The sequence below is a fragment of the Protopterus annectens genome, chromosome 7.part1 (genome assembly GCF_019279795.1).
Source record: "Protopterus annectens isolate FY-2018-M chromosome 7.part1, PAN1.0, whole genome shotgun sequence".
Lineage (NCBI taxonomy): Eukaryota > Metazoa > Chordata > Ceratodontiformes > Protopteridae > Protopterus > Protopterus annectens.
This window is the reverse complement of record NC_056740.1, coordinates 107,592,178-107,613,230: the sequence shown is the minus strand read 5'-3', so window position 1 is coordinate 107,613,230 and position 21,053 is coordinate 107,592,178. Positions and strand designations below refer to the sequence as shown.

The 21,053-nt window shown below is 42.1% G+C and overlaps 1 protein-coding gene across 8 annotated transcripts in view; it reads left to right on the top strand.

Annotated features, from left to right (window-relative positions):
- LOC122807646 (protein Wnt-5a) overlaps window positions 1–12,519 on the top strand; it is a 326,124-nt gene extending 313,605 nt beyond the window's left edge. For all 8 annotated transcript variants that reach the window (XM_044078581.1, XM_044078579.1, XM_044078578.1 and 5 more), the window contains exons 4-5: window positions 4,349–4,641; window positions 10,033–12,519. In XM_044078581.1, coding sequence (XP_043934516.1) covers window positions 4,349–4,641; window positions 10,033–10,491 — 752 coding nt within the window. In that variant the 3' untranslated portion in view covers window positions 10,492–12,519. The remainder of the gene's footprint in view (window positions 1–4,348; window positions 4,642–10,032) is intronic.
- Window positions 12,520–21,053: the final 8,534 nt, after the last annotated feature.

Here is a 21,053-nt window from a genome sequence, read left to right as displayed (position 1 = left end):
CCTTGGACAGATGGGGTAAGAAGGTATACACTTCTGCTACTTTGGCCATTAGGGCCTTAAACTGCCAGTTTCATATGTTAAAGTATCAGCAGCATATTATGGGACTACTTAAACAAAAATTGTTGATTCCTGACTGTGCTGAAAATAAAAAAATTACAGGATTTAATGCATTCTGCTGAGCAAGTTGGTAAACGTGCTTTGCAATGTGGTTTTGACTCTTTAGAAGCATCTTGCAGGGCTGCTGTCACTGGGTCTGTACTTAGAAGACGTGCTTGGCTTAAGGAGCAAAATTTGTCAGATCATGTTAAAGCTAAATTACTGGATACTCCCTTAAACCAAGACTGCCTGTTTGGCAACAAAGCAGAAAAAGTCCTTAAAAAGATTTGGAGGAAAAAGCTAAATCTGTGCAAACTGTTAAAGATTTCCTGCAGGTACAGCCTCCCAGATTTAGTAGGCATTGGCCTTCTAAGAATTGGCCTTTCCTGTCTCTTCCAGGCCTTCAATCCAAGCCCAGGAACAGCAGACCACCTAGGCTGCAGTCTCAAAGTACTCACAGGCCTAAGCAGTGGGGGGCTCCCACTTCCAAAGCTGGAAGTAGTAAGACACCCCCCATGGATTTTAAATATAGTCTTCCAACTTCCACACCTTACCAACCCCAAACGGTTGGCCAGACCTATCCCTAAGTCAGTGGGCAGAGGCTCAACAGCAGGTTCTCGTATCAGGGTTATTCAGCCTGTCCCAGCAGAAGAAAGGGGACAAGGTTTTTACCCGACTATTCCTGGTACCCAGAAAAAGACAGCTCCTGGCATCCTAACCAGGACCTCTCCGTTCTAAACACTGTTTTGGTGATCCCAAAATTCAAAATGGTAACACTTCTTCAGCTGCTTCCTATGCTAGGCAAAGATGCCTGGCTGGCCACCTTAGACTTAAAGGAAGCTTACCTGCACATTCCAATAAGGGAATCTTGCAGGAAATACCTACGCTTCAGAGTGGGCTACATGCGCTATCAGTTCTCTGCACTTCCCTTTGGCTTATCTACTGCACCCGGGGTATTCACGAAGTGCCTAGCTCCAGTCATTGCATTTTGCAGGCAAAGAAACATTCAAATATATCCATACCTGGACGATTGTCTAAGTCGGGCAGAAAGCCAGGACATGCTACTAAATCATCTGGCATTTGTAAAGAAACTTCTAACTTCGCTGGGGTACACCATGAATGAAAATAAATCTCTAGTACCCTGCCAACAAATTGTATTCCTGGGAGTAAGCTTGAACACAACTTCCCAGATAGCTTACTTCACCCAGAGAAACAAGTTTATTTGACAGCCTACTTCAAACTACTGGCCACAAAGACCCAGCTATCTGCAAGGAAAATCCTGCAAGCCGTGGGGTTCATGGCCTCTTGCATTCTACTAATTCCATATGCAAGACTGCATATGAGGAAACTCCAATGGTATCTAAAAAGCCTATGGTGTCAACATTTTCAGGATCTGGAATCCAATGATTCATATCATTCCTTGTATAAAGACAAAGAGTTCCTTTGGTGGGCAGAGGCCTGCTACCACAACAAGGGGCTCCCATTCACTCTGCCCCCTGCCATACAAACCCTAACTACAGATGCATCAGACTGTGCATGGGGGGCTCACTTGGCAGGGCAGTGCATTAAGAGCAAATAGAACCTGAGACAGATACACCTGGATATCAACCAAAAATAAATGTTAGCTGTACAGAATTCCCTGACAGCCTTCAAGGACCACATTCTTCCAGGACAACTGTTAAGACAGACAACACCACGGTTAATGTGGTACATGAACAAGCAGGGGGGAACCCACTCGTACCCTCTCTGTGGAACACAGCCTTGAGCTACCAAGTGCACCTTACAAGCTCAATTCCTGCCAGGCAAGCTAAATTCACTGGCAGACGACCTAAGCAGAAATCTCATGGAACCACACAAGTGGAAATTGGAATGAAAGATATTCTACCTCTTGAGAAACAAACAGGAAATCCAGAGATAGACCTGTTGGCCTCCCCTTAGAACTACCAATTGGACAAGTTCTGCACAAGGACTTACCACAGTCAAGCTTGGAAAGTGGATGCTCTGTCCTTTTACCTGGGAAAACCTCTCAGTTTATGCTTTTACCCCTCTGTCTCTCCTCTCAAAGGTTCTGCTAAAGATCAAATGGGGCAAACCAAGGACAATATTGATTGCACCAGACTGGCCATGCCAGCACTGGTACCCCCTCTTGCGCAATATGTCACTGCTGGAACCGTGGCACCTGCCTCAGACCCCTTCCCTGCTGTCCCAGCAGGAGGGCCAGATTCTGCACCCTCAGCTTTAAACCCTGAACCTTGCAGCCTGACTAATCTTGAGCTCTCCAATAGCATCCCTCAGTAAGCAAGTGCTAGATGTCATTCTGGAGGCAAGGAGGCTCAATACTAGAAAATCCTATGCTAATAGTGGAAAAGATACTGTTCCTGGAGCCAGACTCGGGGGATGGGCACAACGGCGCCCAGCTTACCGCATATTCTTCAGTACTTAACAGAGATGCTCCACAAGGGCTTTTCCTTCTCAATTAAAATTCATGCCTCTGCCATTTCAGCACATAATACTGAACCACTCCTCTTCTCTCATCCCCTGCTGAAGCATTTCCTCAGAGGGGCCAAAAATTTAAGACCACCCAGGAGACCACCCAGGAGAGTCCCAGGGATTTCTGCCTGGGACCTTAACTTTTTGTATTGGAAAAGCTCACTCTACCTCCTTTTGAGCCAGCTGCAACTGCAGAGTTGAAATTCCTTTCTTGGAAAACAGCCTTCCTTCTAGCCATCACTTCAGCAAGAGTCTGAATTACAGGCCGTCATGGCAGTGGAGCCCATCATCTTCCATGCAGACAGTGTGTCCCTCATGAACAATCCTTCCTTTATGCCCAGGTGGTGTCAAGTGTGGCACTTAATCAGTTCATTCATTGGCCTACTTTTTTCCTGAATCCACAAAACAAAGGAGAACGAATACTGCACTCTTTGGACATGCACAGACGACTTGAATTTTATTTGGACAGGACTAAGCCTCTCAGAAAAATCTGAACAGCTGCTAGTTGGCTTTGCTGCAGGGGCAGAGGGGAAGGCCATTTCAAAGCAAACCATTTCTAAGTGGATAGCCCTTTGCATTCATTTCTGCTATAAGCACCATGGAAAACCTACCCTACAGGAGAGAAGATCACATTCCACCAGGGCTGCATCTACCTCTACAGCCTTTCTCAGAGGTGTCCCTACCAGGGACCTCCTAGAAGCTGCTACCTGGAGCTCCGTACATATCTTAACCAGGCATTACCACATGCTTTTTTTTTTTTCTAAATCCAGAGCTGGTTTTGCCACTGCAGTCTTGCTAGGCTTAATAGCTGGTCCTAATGCTCTCTAACTTCCTCTTCCCTTCCTTAGCTTTGGGAATCAACCCAAATGCAATGACTGCAACAGTGAAACATGAAGAACATAGTACAGTTGTGTACACTTACCATAAATGTAGATATTTGAGTGTATTTACTGTTGCAGTCCTGGTTACCCTCCCACCTGCCCCCTGACTTTTCTTGGCTATACTTTTTTCTTGTTTAGTGTATTTCAGCTTTCTGGTATATTTGCTTTTTGTTGGAGGTGTAACCTAACATAATTGCTTCCCATTATGGGGGGCACCTGACATCTGGGGCAAGAAAAACTGATGTAATGGCTTCGGCTGCATGTTTTATACCCCTGACAACCTGACGTCATGGAAGAAGACAGCATCCAACGCAGGAGTCCAAGACTTTGATATTCAGGCCGGCTGAGGGCTACCTGCAGGCAGATAATCCAAATGTAATGACTGCAACAGTGAATACACGCTAACATCTACATTTATGGTAAGTGTACACAACTGTACTTTCTTTTTTAAAACACTTGTGTATCAGTGGCAGAATGGGTGCTGCCTCCCAGCTTGCTGTCAACCTTGGTTAGGCATATGTTGGGGTTTATTGTATGGGGCTATTGTCACATATAGGCCAGAAAAGTGTATACTAAAAAGGAAGTGTGGTCATTATCCATGACTGAACTGACACCAGCCACCTTAATTTTGTAAATTAAACTTTCCAGCTCACGCAGAGTGCAAGTCTGTTCCTATTTTTGGACCAAGCATACAAAATAGCAGTAATGGTCTTTGTTTGCTAAGTGTATGTTATGTTAATCTCATTGTAGCAGGATGGCAGTGTTAAATGTTTTTGATATGCAGTGTGTGTGATTTTCGCTAAAATCTTCTTGGATGTCCATAAAGGCTGTTTTATTTCCTGGTTATCTATCATGTCTGACCAGTTCTACTATCTCTGCAGGAAGTCGAGAGACTGCCTTCACATACTCCATCAGTGCTGCAGGGGTAGTAAATGCTGTGAGCCGTGCCTGCCGTGAAGGGGAGCTGTCGACGTGTGGATGTAGTAGAGCTGCAAGACCTAAAGATTTACCTAGAGACTGGCTGTGGGGTGGCTGTGGAGACAATGTCGATTATGGCTACAGATTTGCAAAGGAATTTGTAGATGCACGAGAACGTGAAAAAACTTACCAAAAGGGCTCTCAAGAAAGTGCTAGAGCGCAGATGAACATGCATAACAATGAAGCTGGAAGACTGGTAAGCATTAACAAAGCTGTGCTTTTTAGGGCATCCACATAATTATAAGCTGCTCTTCTAAAAAAAATCATTTGCTTTGTACTTCTAGAACACTTTAATTTCTATGCAACGTGTTTGAATCATGGTGGTGATCTGCCTAATAAAATTAATTATAAAAGGTCATTCTCAAAAAGATTGCATCATGACTGACTATATTTTGTAGATATAAGACATTTTGCATATAAAAGGTAAGAGCACTGTACCTTGGACTTTTTCTGGAGTACTTGTCATACCATGATGTTTAGCTTTTCCAAACCTACCCAGCTCATTTCCACTGGGACAGAATGCTTGTGTGAATTTTATACACGTTTGCTTCATTTGGTTAACTCTTGGTGTGAGGGTTGACTTGGTTGGTCAACTTTATGGAAGAGCCCCCCCCCCCCATTTTCTAACAAAAATCCTCAGAAATTTCTATTTTGTTTTTTGTTAGGCAAAGATGGAGAGGAGTTAAGGGATATAACTTGCTCACTTGGCATGGTGGGATGAGAGGGGTTATATACATTTGGAGGCATACTAGTTAGGTGCATTTTCCTGCATGGGGAGACCATATAATCAAACTGCTGTGCTTTAGGGGTTAGGGCAGCATGACGGGAATACCCCTTGTAGAAGTGACAGATGTACTGTGTAGTCAGCACCTTGCATGTCCCCTACCTCTGCATCAGCCAAGTATGCTTGAGGATGTTAGGGACGTAAAGTAAGAAACATAACAGACTGCACCTGACCTGTGGCTGTATCAGTCATAGCCACTGCTAGCTGACCCTTGCTGTAGAGGTGGAGAATGAATGAATGGGCTGCTTGGCTAGGAGGGGACTGATGAATGACAAACCTCGTATTGGTAATTCTGTTTAGATCAAAACCAAAGGGTATAATCAAGTAAATCATTCAGTAAAATAACGCAAGAATGACCTAGCCCAGCCAGAATGTTCACTGTGTAATAACTTCAAACTTCTTGTTGTGGAGGCTGATGACCCATTAAGGACATACCAGTGTTTAAGCTACATGTGTTCTAAACAGTAGTGTAGCTAGGACGAGGTGAGAGGGGCAACTGCACCGGGCACAAAGTGTTGGGTCGGGGGGGGGGGGGTACGATCAGCCAATCTGTATCTCTCTCTAATGCAGTACTGGCTTTTAAAAGCCAATATTGCATTTGTGGTGAAACTTGATTGTTATAGCACTAGCACTCTATATGTGGTCTAAACTGCAGTTTGCTACAGTTTACAAAAGATTTTTTTTTTATAAAATGTGCTGGAGGAGGATCCATAGACAGGGCACAGAAACTGGATCTGAATGTTGGGACAAGATGGTGGTGGGAGTGTTTTTTGCTCTTCACTTGAGCTGAGGGAGTAAGGCAGTGTGTCGTAGTATTGGCACAGTGTGCTCGTTGAGTCCTCTGTGCTTTTGGTACCGAATGCCCATGACTTTTTACCCGTTACCCAGCTAGCTGTACACATACATGTTTTGTCTTTTAAACCTCAATCAGTACAACATAATTGGATAGTTTGGCCACATATTTAGCAGATATTCAGGAACAGACCACATGCATGATAATGTGGGATATGTCCACTCCTGAAGAGTTAACAGACATGCTTGTAAACATCACATCTTCCACAAAGATGCCCATGTCCTATACATATTTTGATTTGGTACAGAACATTTCATGGATAATTGCAATATTTTCTAGAAGATTCATCCAAACACCATTATTAGAAAGCAGTCATTTCTTCAGTAATGTTATGGTTCTATGTTTAGCTTGGTATATCTATAAAGATGAATGAGAACTGCATTCACAGAGAAAGAAAGGGAGATGCTGGAACTAGTGTCCAATGGAGTTTGGTCCAAGAGTCATTTCCGTGGAAGCACTCAGTCTTCCCCCACCATGATACTATAAATAGCTGATGCCTCTGACATCAGCCCTTATGAATCAGACACCTGCAGCCATAGCTCATCCCACTGGAATAAAGACCAGGCCTTTCACTTGATGCTGGTTCTCCAGCATCTACCTCACACCTGGTTGTCAAACAAGTAGAGATGCTTAGAGGGTGGTATCTTCATGGTTATGGTTAAGGAAGATATCTGTTCCTTAATTAGAATCCAGGGATGTCCCCCTTGAATTCCAAAATTTCCAGTGGTTGACCACTGTCTGGGTGAGTCTATCCCACAGAAAACCAAAACTGGAAGAGGGTCTGGTTGTAGTTAAGTTGGCAGAGGGTTTCTATTGGTCTGTACTCTGCAGCCAGATTAAAAACAGCCTTCAATTCCTACCTCCTAAGAGGAAGAACATGTCTGTAAGGAGAGGCTCTGTCTCTTATTTCTGAGAAAGAGGAACTTTACTCTACAATATAGCTTTTCACTTTTCTAAGTTTTGACACAGATAGTAAAATAACTTTGGCCTCTGACTCTATGCCAGAGGGCATGCCATTTGAAGATACACAGTCTTTAAGCAAACAATTCAAATGGCACTCTTAAAAGATCTCAGATCTCAAGAAGAGGGAGTGAGATGGGTCTACCCCCCCCCCCAAACACACACAGACATACAAACAGAAGTCATTGGCTATCTGTTCAGTTAGGAATAAACTTTTTTTGGTGTTTAGCAAACAATATCCTTGGATCCAGATTCTCAACCTGCCTGTTCCCCTTCCCCCATTGGCCTGACATTATACAGGGTCCCAAATTTTTTTTTTATTTAAGATCTAGACAGTGCCCCTAGATACTGCCAAGGGACACAGACTGGCTTTAAAGCCCTAAATGCTCAGTTATATAATCTAAAATTTTGCATGTGTCATTAGGCAGCTGCAGAATTGTTTTAAGGATGTGCAAGTTGTAAACCTTAATGCAGATATTGTCCAAGCCCAAGCTGTCTTACAGCTGAGAACACGCACTTTAAATTGTAGGTATGACATAGATGTAGAAATCTGGGCTGTTGCAAGACATTCATAAGGAGACAAGACATTCTTGGTGAAAGAGCCAGTCTCTGTGAAATGTGAAGGCCTAGCTCCTTAAACCCTCCACATCTAGATAAGGAATTGATCTAGAGACCTCCTCTTCCAATGTTTAAGGATGATAAAGGAAAATCTGTGGAGTTAAGTCAAACATGTTTCACTTCCTTTTTGTTATAATTGAGAATATCGCTGAAGTTACGGGTCCTTTCTGCTAGAAGTAAGAAATTTGCAAATGGCTAAAGGGTAGAAAGGCCCTACATAAAAGTAAATGGCAAAAGGAAGACTAAAGGTCTGGAGCCACTGAAGCCTCAGCTCTCAGCAGAGAGAATCTGTGGAAAACAAACCTCATAAGAGACATTTCTGTAAGGAACATCCCGCTTCCCAAGCAGGTTAAAGGCTTTACTCCATACTGTTCCTTTTTTCCATGAAAGTATTTCATTTGACCCTTTCTAACATAGATGATCAGACAGGGTAGTTTGTTTAGATGCTTTATTACATGGAAACACATCAGGATGGATGGTAACAACATCATAAAATATAAACAAACTGATTAACAGACCCTAGAGACATAATGCTTACATCTCAACAGCTTGCTACAAAATGGCAGTCAGGCTCGCACATGCTCAATATTTTTATACACTTGTACAAGCCCTCCGATAACTTCTTAATACATACACACACATTGATCTACAGTATGGACATGAAAATTCATTTTAGACTTGTAAAGGCTTCAAAATTCAATATGTTGACTCTACAAAACCATCTTGTACAATATTCTGATTTCTTGTGCTCTGCCAGTCACAAACCTCAAGAAGCACTACCTCTGTATTTTGAAAACTATTCAAACACAGATTTAGACTTTTAGTACAGGGTGGGATTACCATTACCAGCTTCTCCTTGCCATTTGATATGGCTAGAGCACACAGAATTTTTTTTTTTGACAATGTCTTGCACCACAATACCAGGCACGACCACATTTACCTGCGGTCTGTGTGGCTGCATGAATTGGGGGAAAAAATTCAAAGCTGCGACAAAAGTTATTGTCTACTTCATGAATGACCACAGTTGCACTGGTAAATGCAGTTTGAAGCTCAGTTCTGCATAGGAATGTTTTGAGTTGTGTTTTACAACTGCTTGCACAGTCTGAGCAGTTGTTATAAGACATATTTATAGAAAAATCTATTATATGGGCAGCTTCATAAAAAATGTTTTACAAATGTAGGAATAGGGATAAAGAGCTAGTAGTAGTTAGGCTGACAGGTACATATAGTGGTTATATTAAATGCAGTTTTGCCTTGTTTAATAAGGCAACTAACCATCATTATCAAAGGCCTTTCATGCCTGCCTAGTGCTCAAGGCCTTGGCAAAGTCGAATTTTGGTACTTTTCTCCTCAAATTTTTCTTTCATAGTAGATGCGTACAGACAGTGTAGTTGAGTTTAGTTAGGTACTGCTGCTTGGCAGGCATAATGTCCATGGGTGTTCTCATTATACAGCAGCTAGTAAGTTTGGTTTTAAAGATTTATGGTGTGTACTGGTTATTTACTATGTAGCATATTGTCCATTTGCCTGTGTCAACTTGTTTGTATTAATCTGGACTGTGTGGCGGGATTTCATGCTTGAGAGAGCTTTTTGCCTGAAATGTTGAGACAGACATTTGTGTATGCAGAGCTTGCATTTTGATGAAGTAAAACTAGCACACAGCAACACACACAAGTTTCAAGCCTTTCAAAACCATGCTTAGTTATGTAGTGGAACATCTGGCATGTTTTCACATTCAGATATATTGTGTTACTGTGCATGAATTCATTTCTGAACATTACAGTTATAATTTAGATTTATTAGCAGCAGAAGAAATAAGTGCATTTTCTTAATCCCCCTGGTGTTTTTGACGGACTTGCATAAACTGTCCAGCTGCTCCAACATACCATTTTCTGTTAGTTATCTTACTTTTTTTTTTTTTTTTTAGTCATCTCTGATGCAAATGATTTGGATCAGTTTATGCTCAGGTTATAGTTTAATCCACTGATGATGTTTAGTCCATCTCTTGTACAACTTTGGCAGAACAACCACGATGTACATGGAAATAACCACTGCCCAATAGCTATGGGCAGTGTCAAACTCCACTGCATTGCTGTTGTCTAGGTAATGTTTTCTTGCAGTGAAGTACGTATGTGATCTGTGTTCAGAAAGTCAGTGTGTTCTGTCCCCATCCCCTTTGTTAAAATGTAGTTTCTTTATGTAATAGTTGTGTGATGGTAGTGAAGTGTTTGTTTGCTGGACCTAAAGTTTATTCTTGGGTTAAAGGTAGTCATGTTGTCTAATCTGTATTTAATATTTGTAAATAAATACTGTGTCAGATGTTGGTGTATGGAGATTAAATTGCTTCATTTCTGCTTTCTTTTTGTCCTTAGACTGTGTACAGCTTGGCAGATGTTGCTTGCAAATGCCATGGAGTTTCAGGATCTTGTAGCTTGAAGACCTGCTGGTTACAGTTAGCAGATTTTAGGAAGGTTGGTGATCTACTGAAGGAAAAATATGACAGTGCAACTGCAATGAAACTCAACCAAAAGGGAAAACTTGTAAAGATGAATGGAAAAATCAACACCCCAACTACTTATGATCTTGTATACCTTGATCCAAGTCCTGACTACTGCATTAGAAATGAAAGTACAGGATCTTTAGGAACTCAAGGTAGACTGTGCAATAAAACCTCAGAAGGCATGGACGGCTGTGAGCTGATGTGCTGTGGAAGAGGCTATGACCAGTTCAAAACCATTCAGACTGAAAGATGCCACTGCAAGTTTCACTGGTGCTGTTACGTGAAATGTAAAAAATGCACAGAGATTGTAGATCAGTTTATATGCAAATAGCGGAAGACCGAAAGAAAAAAGGACTTGGTATATTTATAAGGGTGGAACTTTCTGATGCTTTAAGGAATGCCTGGATAATGAAAGTCAGTAACATTCCCAGAACTGCTTTTATAGAATGGATAAAATGGCAAATATTTATTTTACAGCAACTATGAACAGTTTGTCAGAGTATAATGAAGAACAGAAATGTGTTGTATAGATGCAGATGAGTGTTAGTACAATCACAACCACAGAAGGCAAACGAGTCATTAGATAACTTCAGTAGACCATAGATACTGGTTTGCTATGGACGGATTTTGAGTCTTGGATTGGTTTAGGAAATCATACCAAAATTCTAGTGCCCAGAAAAGCTGGTACCCACTTTTGAACAATAGAAAAGCAGAGTAAAGTGAATCAAAAATTGCAAGCACTGGTGGAATGTAAATCACAAAAAATAAGGACTGTATTCTCTTTATAATGGTATGCATGGCACTCGAGTGCAGATGTAATATTTAAAGTGTATAGGAAATACTGTAGTAGTCTGGCGTAGGTATGGGATCTTATCTTTAGCACAGCTGTGACAACTAGTGTTTCGTGTCAGAAGGGACCAAGTGCACCATGTAGTCCACCCTGATAATGCACATTAGCTGTTTTATTGTAACTTCAGTTTAATCTTCTGTTAATATCCATGTCACACAGCTGTAGGTCATGCCACATGGTTTAGGGTTTTCATTTATCACATGACGAATCAAATGGTTAGACATGAAAGAATATAGCTTTCAATTAATATCTGCTGTTTCTAAATTCAGTTTTTTGGGCATTTTATGTTTTAATTATGTTATAGGCAAGGAAAAAACATTCTGCTGGTTAACTGTAGTAGACTTTTGTATTTTAATCTCATTATGACTTTGTTTACCTGTTTTGAAACATCTTATTGGGGGCTCTAGCTGATCAGATAACTATAGTATCTATACATTTCATATGCCACTTAAAATTAAATCTGTCATTATCGCATGAAGTATTTATTTTGCTCTGTTGGCAGTCTCTTTTCAGTTTAAATTGAGTCTCACAACAAAAATATACAGATTTTTTTTCTGTTCTTCATAACTAAATATATGTATACCTTAAACTCTTAGAACACACATAGAGGTTTTGCGTATATATAGGAAATGTCTGTGGTCTCATGGTGTCCAATATTTTAGGCTGTGTATATATACATATGCTTTATATTGTAAAACCAGAAATTAAATTGTATGTATTTATTTACAAGCTAGTAATAGATTAGGATTATTTTACAGTGATACACTTTAAGAATTTAATCTGCTCTCAAAAAAAAATTGTGTACATCTTTGTTGGTGTCATTTTGCAGTTCAGTCTAAAAAAGGTATCGCACTGCACATGCAGATTCCAGTTTATTTATCTAATCATTTTTTTTGAATATTTATTGCTGAATGTTAATAGATGCCATTTTTAGTTTTTTAGCAGTTAAATATGTACATCAAGTACAGACTTCAGTCACATTCCTCACTTTATTACCACCTGGGTGAAGCTGTTTACCATTTTAGAAGTTTTAAGCATGTACCTTGTGTACCAAAAATTAAATTATCCTTTGGTTGTGGGATTTGTGACTCTTAGCTTTATGACACCACCAATGATTTTTATGATCAAAATTTTTACATTTATCAACTTTCCTGAATGTTTTAAGACTAAATCACATCTTCAATATTTTCTTCATGTTTGCAGCACGCATTTTTGAGATGGATAGGGAATTATCTGAATTTTATAGTTCTATAAAAGCTAATATTCTGATAATCCACTACTGCATTTAACTGTTTACAGGAAGGCTTTATGATCCTATGAATTAAAATGCATTCAAATAAGATTTTACCTGTTTTGTAAGTTCTCAAAGTTCACTTTGTTTTTGTACATTAAATGTACATATTTTGTCTTGCAAAATTTGTATATTTCACTGGTTTGAAAAGCCATTAGAAAGGATGAAAAGTATGCCATCAAGGAAGACGGGATATAAAATAAATATCTGTATTTTTCTTTAGTGGTCATGACTGTTTTATTAGGGATGGTTGGATTTATAGTACTCAAGCTCGTTGGCCAGAATACTGTTATTTCAATTTTTGTCATACTGTTATGGTTTTTTTTAATTAACCATAAATTATGTAATGTAGGTCTCTAGTAAGACTTGAAAAACTGGAAAAAATGCATTTTGTATTCGACAATTATGTGCTTTATTTTTTAGGAAGTTTTTTTACTCTTCTTTCTCACAAGGTGAGGAGTAAGTTACTCTGCCATATTGTTTTTTTTCCCGTGTCTTTATCTTTCAAGGATACAGACACTTGAACACACACACACACACACACACACACACACACACACACACACACACACACACACACACACACACACACACACACACACACACTCAACAGAGGAAATGCAATGCATTATATTTTAAACCAGGTAATTGGACTGGCTGATGGACCCTTTTTCCCCAATAGCCAGGCTCATTGTACTGCATATATTAAATGCAGTGTCACCTACCTGTTCCTTAATGCAATACATGAGTAATTACAAAAAGATGAAAGACAAAAATGTATCAACAAACCCCTTGAACCAGGGTTCTGTTAACCTGCTATATCAGAAGCTTTTGTAATTGGATGGCTTGGTCAAAGTTCAAGAACACTAAAAACTTGGGTTAACAGTTAACCAGGTACTGGTTTCTATGGCATTAATAATAATGATGTCCTGATGGTGTTCCAGCAGTCCTAGACTTGCATCAGTGTGCCTTTGAGAGATACATTTTTAGATGTCATTACAGCTGACTAATGCCAGGAGTGAATGTGCAGGCCACTTTTCAGCTGGTGCTGCTCTCTGCTTTAGTCTAATATCCTGAGGTGGTTCCTCTTAACACTGTTAAGGGATGGGGTGGCTCTCACATTGGCTAGTGGTATAGTGAAGTCTTTCCTAGTTAAGTAGATCCCTCCTCTTTCCTCCTGACATCTTCTTTAAGTTTTACCGTCCTTACCTATTCCATATACCCAGGTTAAAGAGACTGCCCATACTAAAAAGCAGTTGGTAGCCACTGTTTAGCAAAGTGAGATGCTGGCAGTCTTCCCTATATCAAAATGTTTGGATACGGAGAATACCATAATCCAGCACATGCCACAGAAGAACACGGCTTCCTCTGTGATGCAGGCAACCTATGCTGTTCATCGTGCATACAGCTGCAGTAATCACAGATGGCTTCTCCGCCGTCAGGCGGGTCCTCGGTCGGCCGAATTCCAAAGTCTAGGTCCGGCGTCGGTTGTTGTCGCTTTCTCTCCTGACGTCAGTGAGGCCGGAGTATATAAGACACAGCCGACGCCATGTTCTTCAGACTTTTTTGCCGCGCGGTGCCCGAAGCAGAAGCAGTTCGCAAGTGCCGGTCGGCCAGCTCCTGAATTACGAAAAAATTGGAAACCGAAGTCTTCATTAAAGCTAAGTACCCGTTGAAACTTTTCTTGCCTCAGACCGATGTCAGAAAAAGTTAATAATTGTATTTCTTGTGGGAAGCAAATACCGCATAAGGATTTCCATTCCCTCTGCATACCTTGTTTAGGCCCAGACCACGACGTCTCGGGCTGTCGCTTTTGCGCTACTTTCAATAAACGCACTATTAAGCGTCGGGCAGAGTTTGCCCAACACTTTTTTGGTAAAGCCTTTGATTATAAAATGTCGTTGGAGACTCCGACTACCGTTTTGTCCAAAAAACGCAAGGACAAGGACCGACACGTGAGGTCCGCGGTCCCCACCACCACCACGCCAAAACCAGCTACACGTGGTCCGGTTCTCAGCGAGATGCCTTTGCAGTCCCTGACTACCGATGACACTCCTTTGGCGGTGTCTTCTGTAACCAAGACCGCAGGTACCTCGGCCCTTTCCCAGACTACAACCACTGAAGCCATTGTGAGTGTTGAGCCTCCTTATGTGGACAGGTCCACTTCCACCCATGGTGTCTTTAGACCCTCATCTTCCTTTTCTATTAAGGCCTTTACTAAATCCAAATCAGCCAGGCATCCCAAGAGGCCTGTTGCACAGGGCCCATCTCCAGGCCCCATGCCTAAAAAAACAGATGCTTAAAATGGCTGAGGATTTAATTACTCTTATCAGTGGTTCTCAGCCCCCTCCAGACGAGACCCAGAGTGGAGGAAGATTCTCCGTCTTCTGATCAGGGCTCCATTTTATCAGAACATTCTGATGTAGAGGAACACTCTTACTCCCCTTTTGAAGATTCGGATGCAGAGCAGTCCATTCCTTCTGTATCTCCTCCTGAGGATTTTTCCTTTGGGGAAACCTTGCACACTTTGAGGGAACACTTCCATTGGGAAGGCCAACACTTTTCCGATTCCAAGAAAAGACTTAGGGAATTTCTTTTGTTACCTCAACACAGACCTCTGGCGATACCTCCTGTCTTGGACATACTTGATGTTTATTCGGAGGCTTGCCTTAACCCGGATTCCCTGCCTCCTGCACCAGTCAAACCTGATAGGTACTACAGAGTTCCTAACTCTCACCAATTTCTCTACAAAAGCCATAATGCTGACCCTGAAACCATTTCTCAAGGCCCCAAGGGATTGAAGGCCTCTACTGCTAAGAATCCACTTCCTGCCGAAAGAGTCAAGATCCTTAGAAAGGTGGGGAAAAAAGGTATATACCTCGGCCACCCTAGCCATGAGGGCCTTAAATTGTCAGTTTCATATGCTTAAATATCAACAGTTCCTGTTATCACAATTAAGTAATAAAATGTCTCAACCTGAACAACCAGATTTGAAGGAGTTGCAGGATATGATGCATAGTGCAGAGCAAGTGGGTAAACGCACCTTACAATGTGGCTATGATGCCCTAGAGGCCTCAAGCAGAGCTGCTGCTACAGGATCAGTCATTCGTAGACATGCCTGGCTTAGGGAACAAAGCTTGCCTGATCATGTGAAAGCTAAACTTCTAGATGCTCCTTTACAAAAGGATGTGCTGTTTGGTACTAATGCTGAGGAGATATTACGGAAAATGGAAGAAAAAGCCAAATCTATGCAAACTGTCAAAGCTTTTCTACAGGTCCAACCACCACGTTTTAGCAGAAATTGGCCTTCAAAAAACTGGTCCTTTCCAGCCACTGACAAGCCCCAAAGAGGTAGATACAGACGCACAAGGGGCAGAGGGCAATCACAAGGATCATATAGAGGCCGACAATGGCAAACTCCAGCACCAAGAGGTGGTGAAGACAGTGCACAACAATACAGGAAACAAACCCAATGACTCCCTCATTTTCATGCCAAGCAGGTCTCAGCTGGCAGCACCTTTGGGAGGAAAGCTGGCATTATTTACAAGAAATTGGCATATTGTCACAACAGACAAATGGATCCCGGACGTTATAAACAGAGGCTACAAATTTCAATTCCACACACTTCCAAAAATGAGAGGTATGCCAAACCTGCCACACAATCAAAGGGCAGAGGCACAACTACAAATTTCAAAGCTCATAGACATGAGAGCTATTCAAGAGGTACCTACTCATGAAAAAGGTCAAGGTTTTTATTCCAGACTTTTCCTGGTACCAAGGAAAGGAACCGACTGGAGACCCATTTTGGACTTATCCATCCTAAACACATTTTTACTCGTACCAAAATTCAAGATGCTCACATTACAGCAGCTTCTTCCCATGCTGGGCAAGGAGTTTTGGCTGGTAACATTGGACCTCAAGGAGGCATACCTGCATGTCCCAATCAGACAAAGCTGCAGAAGATACCTCAGATTTCTTGCAGGTTCAATCCACTATCAATTCTCTGCATTGCCCTTTGGCTTATCTACTGCGCCCAGAGTATTCACAAAATGCCTGGCATCAGTGATTGCCTACTGCAGACTTCAAGGGATAGAAATTTACCCTTATTTGGATGACTGCCTGATCCAAGCGGACAGCAAGCACATACTTCTGGAATATCTGGCTTATGTAACACGGTGACTGCATTCTCTGGGATACACAATCAACAAAGAGAAATCCAGGCTAACACCATCTCAGAAAATAACTTTCCTGGGTGCCAACTTGGACACAAACACCCAGATGGCCTATCATATGCCAGAAAAACAGGGGCAACTAACTCAGTACTTCAAAATACTAGCAAAATGTACCAGGCTTACTGCAAGGAAAGTCCTGCAGGCTCTGGGCTTCATGGCATCTTGCATTCTTTTAATCCCATGTGCAAAGTTGCATATGAGGAAACTTCAGTGGTACCTAAAAAACCTATGGTCTCAACACAGTCACAGTTTGGAAACAATAATACCAATAATTCCATGTTTGCAAAAGGAATTTCTATGGTGGGCCCAAGCATGTCAAGCAAACACAGGTCTCCCATTCTGCAAGCCCCAAGCAAATCAAGTCATCACAACAGACGCCTCAGATTACGCCTGGGGGGCGCACATGACAGACAGGTGCATTCAGGGCAAATGGTCCCAAAAGGAAAAGCACCTTCACATCAATCAAAGAAATGCTAGCAGTAATAAATGCAATTACAGCTTTCAAGGACATCCTGCATCCAGGACAATTACTGATAAGGACAGACAACACCACAGTAATGTGGTACATAAACAAACAAGGAGGAACACATTCATACCCCTTGTGCAGACTAGCCATGACTCTTTGGAACTTGGCTCTGGAATGGCAAATCGAACTTCAAGCACAGTACTTGCCAGGACTGGAAAACACGCTGGCAGACAATCTAAGCAGAAATATGACAGATCCACACGAATGGAAGTTGCATCCTCAGGTGTTTACAGAGATAATCCAAGCGTGGGGGAGGCCAGACATAGATCTTTTTGCCTCCCACAGGAATCATCAATTGGAAAAGTTTTGTTCGAGGACCTTCCATCCAAAGGCCTGGAGAGTGGACGCCCTTTCATTCAGTTGGACAGCATGGACAGTTTACGCTTTCCCACCTCTGCCTCTTCTGCCCAAGGTGCTCTTGAAAGCAAGAGCAGACAGACCGAAGATGATACTGATTGCTCCAGATTGGCCAAGGCAACACTGGTACCTGCTCCTGAGGAGCCTAACACATACTCCTCCCTGGTCCCTACCTCTAATGCCTCTTCTGCTGACGCAGCACAGCTACAAAACTCTTCACAGTCAGCTGAAAACACTCAATCTCGCTGCATGGAAAATTCCTTAACACCACAACAGACACTACTCTCCAAGGAGGTGCAGGATGTCATTTTGGAGGCCAGGAGGCCATCTACTAGAAAGGCTTACTCTGCAAAATGGAAACGGTTTTGCTCTTGGAATGAGAAAAAAGGCCAGGACCCTAGAAAACTGAATTTGCCTCGGGTATTACAGTATCTAGCTGAGCTGCTGAATAGTGAATTTTCTTCCATAAAAATCCATGCCTCAGCCATTTCTGCAGAATTCAACACGGATCCACCTTTATTTTCTCACCCACTCTTACGACAGTTCCTCAGAGGGGCTAAGAATATAAGACCACCAAGGAAACGACCAATACCAGCCTGGGATCTTAATTACATTCTAGAAAAATTTACATTGCCTCCTTTTGAACCAGCTGCCTCAACAGATTTGCAATATTTGTCCTGGAAAACAGCCTTCCTTCTGGCCATCACTTCAGCTCGTAGGGTTTCGGAACTACAGGCCCTCATGGCGGTGCAGCCCTTTCTCATCTTCCATCAGGACAGGGTCCCCCTTCGTACCAACCCGTCATTTATGCCTAAAGTGGTATCCAGGGTAGCTTTAAATCAGGCCATACACTTACCTACTTTTTACCCCAATCCTCAAAACAAAGGGGAAAGGCTGCTACACTCTTTAGACATCCATAGGCAGCTACGTTATTATTTGGACAGAACAAAGTCCTTCAGGAAATCAGAATAACTTTTTGTGTCCTATGCTGTAGGGGGCTCAAGGGAAGCCAGTTACCAAGCAGACAATTTCAAAGTGGATAGGCCACTGCATACGGTTTTGTTATTCCTATCCTGGGAAATCTGTTCCCACAGGCATCAGATCCCACTCCACCAGAGCCACAGCTACCTCTACAGCCTTCCTCAGAGGAGTTCCTACCAAAGATATTTTGGAGGCAGCCACTTGGAGTTCTGTACATACCTTCACAAAACACTACCACCTGCCTTTATACTCCAAAACTAGAGCAGGCTTTGCCACTACTGTGTTGCAGGGCATTCTGGCTCATCCCAGTTCCACCTAGTACCTACCACCCTGTGCGTAGCTTTGGGACTCTACCCATCTGTGATTACTGCAGCTGTATGCACGATGAACATAGTACAGTTTTGTACCTACCATAAATGTAGATGTTCGAGTGCTAATACAGCTGCAGTACAGGTTTCCCTCCCTCCTTCCCCACTTGGTAAAGGCATGGGGCCTAACCCTCTCTTCATACAACCTGACTGGGTTATCCTTCTATGGTTTATTTGCTTGCAACTACTGATTTTGATATATATATATATATACATATATAAATATATATATATATATATATACCATATACATATACATATACATATACATATATATATAATTTATGTATTGCCTTCCTTCTGGGGGCACCTGACATCTGGGGCAAGAAAGACTGAAGAACATGGCGTCGGCTGTGTCTTGTATACTCCGGCCTCACTGACGTCAGGAGAGAAAGCGACAATAACCGACGCCGGACCTAGACTTTGGAATTCGGCCGACCGAGGACCCGCCTGACGGCAGAGAACCCATCTGTGATTACTGCAGCTGTATTAGCACTCGAACATCTACATTTATGGTAGGTACAAAACTGTACTTTTAGTGGCATGCATGCTGGGGGGCAGACTTACAGGATGGGAGTGACCATTGCCGGCCTTCCTTCCTAGGATGAGTGAGGTAACTGTTGGTCACCACTTGTTTGACACTTAGAGGGGTTAGTATGTGTTGCCCTCATGGAGTATGAGCCTGCTGAGTACACACTGGTCAGTTGTGCATCACACAAACTGGAGAAATATGTAAAGGCATGTATGCTTCATACAGATGGACATAGAGCTTGAGAGAACTGCGGGGGGGGGGCAGCAGCAGAGTTTCAGGCGGGTTTGGGAGTCCACTGCTTCTGGCAAATTGTCCTACTCTCTACTTGCCTGACTCTTCCTTCACAGTGGCATGAATGGGCTGATTTAGGACCTGAAGCAAGTGAACAAATAAGCCATAGGAATCTCTCTCAGCTGGAAGGTCCGTGGCACCTGCCCTAATAGAATCCTTTTTTTTTTTATTTTTTTTTTTTTTGCGCTGTACTGTCCTGTTAATCTATTGAACAAGACCCAGATGATGGGAGTATTACTTCTCTTTCATGTCATTCAGAGGATTCAAAGTTCAGAAAAGTTGTTCTCTCCCTGAATAATTTGCCTTTCTTTTCTTTTAATGTGATTGCATTGCATGGAGACCATATGGAAATGGAAGTGTCCTCCCAAGGTTGTTTTTTCTCTTGAAAGATGCCACCCTGATGGTGTGATTCCATGCTCCTAGGTGAGAATACATGTAAGCCTGGTTTGACTGTTTCTGCTAAGTCACTCTCATAGTGACCTAATGGTCCTTATCTCCTGGATAAGAATACCAGAGCTCTGTACAGGTTTTAAAATTGTGTATTATGCCCTCCATCTTATCTTTGAAGGTGATAAATAGCTTGACACATGTACTTTCTTTAGATTGTGTTGCTTAACTGTATGTTTGTTGCTTGACAGTTCCTTGAAGGAAATTCCCAAGGCGCAGATCAATGGGTTTCATGGTTACCAATTTAATGGTCAGAGTGGCTAATTGTATTATGGATGGGGATGCCATAAAAATGTCTGGAACATGTATATGCTAGCACTCGTGGTTTTACCTATCAGTTTTTATTGAGGACACGGACAGTCTTTTCTTTGTCTGGATCCTTTTGTTTCCTTTGGAGATTGCCATTTCTCCAAAATATTTTTTCCCGTCTGCAAAGGTCGACCATTAAGCTCTCTGTTGGCCCACTGCCTCTACCTGTTAATCTTATCCTGTTGGATCCCAAAGGTTCCATCTGAGAGTTGTCCTGCACTAAAGAGCCTTGCTTTTCTCATGCAGGTTGTATATGGTAGATTCCCTGTTAGGCAATCAGGTGAGAAGGGTCACAAATAGGCCAGCATCAATCCAATGAGAGAGTTTTCTGCTAGCCTGATCCCTGTCTCATTCCCTTTGCTAACACCATAATTGTAGATTGAGACAGCTATGTGAGGACACAGTGAGTGTCTTTCACCAAGCCATATGTTGAGCATGCCTAGTCTGCTTCCTTCTCCCTCCTAGACTTGTGCCAGCACTTTCATGTCTATAGGGCTTGTGAAGTTATCCCCAGCATTGTCTACCCCCTCCCCGTAGATGCACACATCCACCATCTCTCTTTTTCAAGTGCCCAAAAGTACCCCAAACTCTGGTTGCCTGGGCTGTAGCTTTCTTCATCTTTGTCATCTGAGTGATGATGCTTCTTTAGACTATGAAGAAGAAAGGTCTACCCATTATGGGTGAGAGGGATGAGTTTGCTGTTTTCACA